General features: G+C 38.4%; 1 protein-coding gene across 18 annotated transcripts; it reads left to right on the forward strand.

The window, feature by feature from the left end:
* The first annotated feature begins 260 nt into the window (after positions 1-260).
* LOC112187202 (putative disease resistance protein RGA1) lies at positions 261-7533 on the forward strand. Of its 18 annotated transcripts, none has more exons than XM_040513776.1 (13): positions 261-3340; positions 3435-3538; positions 3638-3719; positions 3812-4117; positions 4369-4444; positions 4535-4701; positions 5108-5202; positions 5464-5659; positions 6190-6266; positions 6418-6510; positions 6669-6757; positions 6880-7032; positions 7301-7533. In XM_040513776.1, the coding sequence occupies exon 1, from the start codon at positions 319-321 to the stop codon at positions 3283-3285; it is 2967 nt and encodes a 988-aa protein (XP_040369710.1). In that variant the 5' UTR covers positions 261-318; the 3' UTR covers positions 3286-3340; positions 3435-3538; positions 3638-3719; positions 3812-4117; positions 4369-4444; positions 4535-4701; positions 5108-5202; positions 5464-5659; positions 6190-6266; positions 6418-6510; positions 6669-6757; positions 6880-7032; positions 7301-7533. The 18 variants fall into 18 exon arrangements, with proteins under 18 accessions (XP_040369710.1, XP_040369707.1, XP_040369701.1 ...); XM_040513773.1 differs by having other exon boundaries at positions 6426-6510; XM_040513767.1 differs by having other exon boundaries at positions 5464-5564; positions 5646-5659; positions 6118-6510.
* The last annotated feature ends 327 nt before the right edge of the window (positions 7534-7860 follow it).

Genomic DNA, 7860 nt, shown 5'->3' on the forward strand with positions numbered 1-7860 from the left:
AACCTAATATGGACCCGATGAGAATAATCCAAAAGTTCCCGACAGCAGACACACTTACATTTATTCATAATCTGCCTAATTAAGAAAAAAGGTTGAAGTTGCACATGACCCACAGCTGGGCGCGAAGAAGAAGTGGTCATTATTTATTATTATTATTATTTTTTGTTTTTTTTTTTTGAAATGAAGAATAGGGGATCGTGAGAGTAATTATGTCTATATAAAGTGGCTACAACAAAGAGAATGGCACGTCCATTCTGCATTTGTTACTAGCTAAATATTTCTCACATTTCTCTTTCTGCTCCAATCAATTTCAAACTCATGGCTGAAACACTCATTAATCTACTCCTGGAGCGTTTGGCTTCGGTCACCGTTAACAGGATCGGAAGAGAGCTGCAGCTGGTGATAGGTGTTGATGATGAAGTCGCAAACCTGTCCCGCAATTTGAGACTCATCACAAATGTGCTTCAGGATGCGGAGAGACAAGTCACGGAGGCCAGCATGGGAGAAGTGACGGGGGCCAGCGTGGGAGATTGGCTGAATGAACTGAACCAAGTTTCTCATGAGATGGACGACGTGTTGGATGAGTGGTGCACAGAAATTCTTAAGCATGAACAAGAAGGTGTGAACCCAACGGAGGCCTTGGAGATTCCAGAGGGTTCAAACAAAGGGGGAATTATTGAAACTGCTCCTCGTACTAAGGAGAAGGTATGTCTCCCCCTTCCTTCTTGCTTTTCTTGCTGCCGAGTCAAACAAGTAGTTCGTCTTCCAGTCAATATAGTCCGTCGAGTAGTTCATCGTCGCGACATTGCGGTCAAAATACAGAGTCTAAACGAAAAGTTAACTCGGATTGCTAATGAAAGACAACGTTATAACTTTCAAGATACAAAAGAAGCACCTAAACCACCTCCACGACAACTAACTTCTTCTCTTGTCATTGACAAATCCTTTGGTCGAAAAACCGAAAAGGACCTTTTAGTAGGCAAGTTGCTAGATGAGAGTAGTAGTCATAAGAGGGGGGGTCCTCTTATCATCCCTATAATAGGATTGGGAGGGATAGGGAGAACAACTCTTTGTCAACTAGTCTATAATGATGACATGGTCAACACCTATTTTGACAAGAAGATATGGGTCTGTGTCTCAGATCCTTTTGAAGAGATTAAGATTGCTAAAGCCATCATAGAAGGTCTTGATAATGTGAACAATACTCCAAACTCAAATCAGTTAGACCCTTTTATGGTACGCATAAAAGAATTAATCAAGGGAAAAAAATTTCTCCTCGTCCTAGATGATGTGTGGAACCCAAATTCTAGTCAATGGAATGAATTAATCAAACCCTTGCTTGAGGGTGCCACTGGCAGTAGAATATTGGTAACCACACGAAAAGAGGAGGTTGCTCAAGTAATGGGAGCGACCAATCAAATGATTCACTTGAAGGCATTAAGTGAAGAGTGCACTCGGGAGCTGTTCAATCACATTACCTTCCTTGATAGGGAAGATGAGTTTGAAAAGTTTGAAATGTTTGTCCAAGAGTTTGTAGAGAAGTGTAAAGGTTTACCTCTTGTTGCGAAGACTTTAGGTAGTCTCATGCGCCATAAGAAAACAAAAAAAGAATGGCAAGATGTATTACAAAGTCCAATATGGGAATTAAAAAAAATTCCGGAGGAGGTTTTTCAACCATTATTGTTAAGTTATTATGATTTGTCCCCAACCATTAGACGTTGTCTTTTGTATTGCGTTACTTTTCCGAAAGATCATGTGATTGATAAAGAAGTTTTGATTGAGTTGTGGATGTCACAAGACTATTTGTACAAGAAGCAAAAGAAAGAAGACGAGGTTGGTCAAACATATTTTGAGGAGTTAGCAATGAGGTCTTTCTTCCAAGATTTTGAGAGAGACGATGATGGGAATGTTACAAAATGCAAAATGCACGATATTATGCATGACCTTTTGCAGTTCTTGACCAAGGAAGAATGTTTTAGTATGGAGGTGAAGGGTGCTGATGAGATGTTGGAGCTTCCCAGCAGTAACAGTTTTCGTCACTTCACGCTGATGTTTGCATCTCAGGGTTTATCTAGCATCCTTTCTTCTCAAAATTGTGGAAATTTGCGTACCTTCACTACTTTTGCTTCAACAATTTATAGTATTGAGCCAGAGTTTATAACTTCACTGAAACGTGTTAGGACTTTAAATTTGAGTAGTACTGCCCTCGGAGTAGTTCCAAAAGAGGTTGGTGAATTGCTACATTTGAGGTATCTTGATCTATCAGATAATGGCTTTATGGAATTACCTGACAAAATAGGTGATTTGTACAATCTACAAACCTTGCGGCTTGTTCGGTGCTATAATCTGCTAAAAGGGCCTGATCTGAGGAAGTTAATCAATTTGAAGCATCTTTACGTCCAGGGTAGTCTGCGTTTAGAGTCAAAAGGTATTAGTAGATTGAAATCGCTGCAAACACTAGATGAGTTTCACGTGAGCGAAGATACCAGAGAAGAAGGATTGTTGGAGGATCTGGAAAACTTGGACAAGCTTCAAGGGGCTCTTTCCATGCAACACTTGGCATCCCCATTGCAAACTGTGAGTGGGGCCAAGAGAGCACGGTTGAATACGAAACGCCTCCTCCACTTGGAACTTAATTTCCGCTGTGACTGTAGAAGAAGAATACGGAGGGGCGAAGCCGAAGGAGCGATACTGAATGCTTTAAAACCACATCCAGATTTGGAATCATTAAGCATCCTTGGGTGTCGTGGGGCTACCTCGACTCCCACTTGGCTCATGTCTTTACCAAACTTGAAGAGGCTTACTCTTTACATCAGGTATTTGGAGGATTTACCTGCTTTAGGGACACTGTCGTTCCTTGAATCGCTGGATATAAAGATGACTGATAAACTGCAAAAGGTGGGTGTTGAGTTTCTGGGGATAAATCGAATATCATCATCGTCGTCATCGGAGGTTATTTCATTCCCAAAGTTAAAACACCTCACATTCAGTTTCATGGATGAATGGAAAGAGTGGGAAGAAGTGGATTCTCAGAATATCAGGATAATGCCATGCCTTTCATCCTTAGAAGTGAGGAACTGTCGGAAACTAAAAGCTCTGCCGGAGTTCCTATGGAAGACACCACTGAAGAGTTTGACCATTACGAGTTGTCCAATTCTGCATTCTGTGTACTACGGAAGCGAACGTTGTCATTGGACCACTTATGGTGAGAAGCCAGCCCCGATTAATGAGGGGTTTAACAAGATATCTCACATCCCAGAAATCAGAATAGGTTATGAATTTTGACTATTGAGTGACGAGCTAGCTAGCTTCTGCCAATCTCATCCACTCCATTATTCTGGTAATTAGTCTCTTCTACATTAACCTTATGTCCTGATCTAATGTAGTGGAATGTTGCTCATTTTCTTTCAATTTTTATAATTTCTACTTGATAGGCATCTATGGATTTACTCAAGTGCCGACGCAATGGCAAGGCACGCCGCACTCCAATTTGTACTAGTCTTCCATTCAGCAAAATTCTTGTATTGAAACTGAAAAGGTAGATTTCCTTCAATATACATGTTTTAATGTCATATCAGAATATTTTAATTTCCATCATCGTTAAGGTCTTATTCCTTGTGGCCCTCTTTTACTTCAGACTTCCACCTCCTCTGTAGAAGTTGTGTGGGTGGAAACCTTCTGGACAGCTCTCATTACAATATCATATACTAACATCCATGGTAAGCTGAATTAGGCCAATCCCTATTTGCAACATTCAAATATATTGAAACTGGGATTAGCTTGTTTGTCTAATTGGTTGGCTGGCTTTCAGGGATGCATATCTGTTATCTTAAGCATGAGAGTCTCTCTCCATCCCAATCATTTAAGACTTGTTCCATCAAGGAGTGCGAAGAATGCAAATGGAATGTCAGTTTCATGCGGAGAGAAAGCTTGCAAGGGATTTTCCTTGACCCAAGGATTGTAGACAGCCCCAATCTCATGGCTTCAGCACATGATGTCAACTTTTGAGCGACAAATTTTGCTGATTGGTATTGATATCATGTTTCCTCAGCCATTGAACTCAACCCCCTAGCAACTATACCGTCTACATTGTTGGATTTATTTCATCAAAACAAAGGTCAGTGCAGAGCTAATGTGATAGGCTATAGATGAAAATAGAGCAATAATGTTCCTCTGTCAGCCTGTTAGACGTTTTTTTTTTTGGTTGGTAGATCAATGAATATATCAGGCAAAATATCACCCAGAAAAGCTTAGACTTTAGTAATTGCACATTGACTAGCATTACATCATTAATGGTCATTGCAATTCTGTGATCATTTTTCCATTTTAACTTGCTAATATGAACTTATTATAAAATTTTGCATTCAGATTGAAAGCACACCTCTGTGCGGGGACTGGGGAGGTCAAACCCTGACTCCCTAAGACCAAATGCCATAAGCCTTAGGTACTTCTTAATGTAGTGCAGAATTTCCAGATATGAAAGTTCCAATAAATCTTTGGCTGGGGAGGAGTCAATTATCTTCTTTTTATCCAGGATACAAAATCACAACATGCTACAAGTACAGCTCAAATTGAAGCGTAAAGCATTTCAAATGGCATTGGAATCTTCAAGCTGCTGAGATGCTACTCTGGTAGGCTACGTACTCTGTAATAACTGGTCTATCATTCAGTCCCTGCGAAATCCTCTGCCAACATTTAAAGGTAATGCTTTCAATTTTTACTTCATCTGGGTGTGTAATATTTCATTTATAAATTATTTCAATCATTCGGGCCTCCTTTTTCAATTCTCTTGGAACAAGCAGATATATGCCAAGAGGATGGCCCTAGTGGACGGCTCATTGTAATACAACTCATATTGTAACATGACGAGCTGAATGTATAGGATGTTCTTAAGTACTTTTTAAATTACACAATATGGAACTTAATTTGTCTACCTAATTAGTTACGTTCAGGTTAGATAATCTAGTGATGCATATCTGCTATCATAAACTGATAAACATGTGATTTTTTTCATGGCTTCACGCTGAGTCCTTGATTTATCGCCAATAATGGAATACTTTTGTCCGTTTCCAAAGAATTGATAGAATAATCCTTGCACTAACTGCAGGATCAAAGATCTAATGCTGCTTCTGATGCTGGACTCCAGCTCCCTATCCAGTGGAGATGTCTTTACTCTGTTGACTCTATTTCTTCAAGATTTGGGTAAGAACAGAGCAGTGCAATTATAAGAAAAGAAATTGAATGATAACTATGGTGCCTTTTCCAATAATTCATTCATCTGTTTACCTGGAAATACTTGGGAGTTCAGAAAGGAGGTACTATAATAGTGAAATTCTGCAAGTCTCTAGTGGTTTAGTTTCTCTATTGTTTCAAGCTATTACAAATTAAGTTGATTGCATGAGATGAGAGATGAGATTGATAATTAAATGCAAGAAATGGTAATATTTGGTTATGGAAATGCAGAATTGCTTGCAAGCAAACTCTTATGTGGATGGAATTGGGAGGTCAGGTCTTTTTAGTTCTGATGATTGGAGTCCACTGACAAGATGATCCCCAATTCTTAGGTACTCTTTGTACTGTGCTGATTACTGAATAAAATTTCCAGTACCCCGGTAGCTTGGAACTGACTGCTTTATTTAATACAGCTTATAGACTAGAGGTATTCTTCACACTACCTCTTATTGTACTGCTGAGATTTAAGCTAAAAGTATTTGCATTTCAAGCTCTCTTTTTTTTTTTGGTCAATGATTGATTGTATTAGAATACCCAAAGGATGAAAAAAATAATACAAGAGGTACAAGACCCCCCTAAATTGCAAACGACTTATTTTCTGAAGATGTATTCAAGTCTGTCTTCATACTCTATAAACAGCCACTTTTATATTATTTTTAGGTTGTTAACTTTCAAATACTCTATGCATAGTTAGAGAGTGAAGAAAAGATAATAGATATTTAGAGATACGCATTTAAGATTTTGCAATTGCAAATATTAGTAGTTTCAACTGTACATGTTCGATCGATCTGTGTCTTGATACTGCAAATATTCGTATATTCGTATCCATGTCAAACTGAAGTCATTTGCATTTTTCTATTACAATCGAATCAATTTCAGGTGAAGTCATCATAAGATCATTCAACTATAGTCCGGCTAGAGAAATTGAACTATCTGCAAAACAACATTTTATATCAGAGGATTATCTAATAATGAGAATGCACCATCAAGAGAACTCTGCAACCATTGATGGATTGACGACGTTCGTACCAAAGGTAGGCACTTTCTCTTCACGCATCTCAAGTAGATTCTCATAATATGACCTTTGCAACCTTTTGGAGGGGATTGATTATTCGATTGCTTGTTAGTTTGCCAATTGTAACTTTGGCATGGACATTATTGTCTTAATGACTTCATCTTTTCGAGGTATAAAGAGAAGTTAAGAGTGGATTTGACCCCGAATTCCATTCCATGAAAACACTGGGGATGACTGTAAATGGCTTGTATAACATTGAACAGGTAACTTTTGACATATGTAAAACTTGAAGATTAGCTGTTAGTTGAAAGCTCCATATATATATATATATATATATATATGTATTGCTGTTAGCTTTCTGGGTCTGTCGAATGTACTTAGGTCGTTGCTAGTGTCTGGACTTAAATCAAATGTATTTCAGGAAGCTATGGGAGTTTGTGACCGTGAGCATGTGCCGTCACGTGAGGAAGTTCAACACCAGATTGTTTCTTTGGTTATACTTTTACCTAGGTTGTGCCTTTGTCAGTTAAACTTGGTTCAACTTGTCAGTCGAAATTACTTAATAGTTAAAGCTTCTTGGTTCCACCTATTGCTGTGTCACTGATGTTCTATTGTTGTACATGCATGGACAGTAAATTTTCCGTGTCCGCACTTTCCACTGAACCAATTGAGTGAGTGTGCAATGGTCTTCATAGACATTTGAAAGCTGTCCTTTCTGTGGTTCATCTTGCTATCCCTAGCGGATCCTCTTCCGCTCTTCTATCCCCAAAATTCACCTGGTGATGGTAAGTCTTGACTGAACATGTAGAACTTTTGCCTTGTTTAATCGGAGATGAGAAATTTGCATGTCTACAGGCTACCAAGAAAAAAAATGCTAATTTGAAACTAAACTCACCTACAATAATTTTTGGTTTTCCTCTCTGAACAATTTGTTCTCAATTTTCTTTTGCTCAAGAAAATTTTGAAAGGGAATATGTTAACATTGAACAATTATCCTGCTTTTCTGTGCAAGAGACTGACTCTTTTTTTATTTATAAAATATGTCCTTTGTAGAGGTGCTGGAAACCTATACATCAATTGCACAATACACGAGTAGAAGCAAAACGAAATTGGAAAGCAAAGCTACATCTTCTTTTGAGAATTCTACTTATGCCAGTCTCACTCTAGTATGGTGGTCAACCTCGAACTGCAGAAAACCAAAGTTTCTCAGCTCCAGACTCCTTTATGTGTAAACTGATCTCTATCTCGAGGCTCATAATCTGTACCTTAGAGAGGAAATTCTGAACCCAGCCATCACAAAAATTGACATAAAATTAGACAGTTGTGGCTATGTCTTGTCTCATAGCAGAAGATTTCTGCATTGATTCAGCCTTTGAACCATTAATTATGTGCTTAGGTCTTCTAATTCTTTGTATTAAGATGATTTTGTGATCTGGATGAAGAGCATCCTGATTGATTTGCTTGACCAACCACAGGTCCAGGCTGATTATTTATGTTGTACATCTTCTGAATGACTTAATAAAGTTCTCAAAGAAATGAAAAGAAGGGTTTTTCTTGACTTAGTGATACAAGTTGCACTGAAAATGTTGCATCATATATACTGAAACAAACAA

The sequence above is a fragment of the Rosa chinensis genome, chromosome 2 (assembly GCF_002994745.2).
Source record: "Rosa chinensis cultivar Old Blush chromosome 2, RchiOBHm-V2, whole genome shotgun sequence".
Lineage (NCBI taxonomy): Eukaryota > Viridiplantae > Streptophyta > Magnoliopsida > Rosales > Rosaceae > Rosa > Rosa chinensis.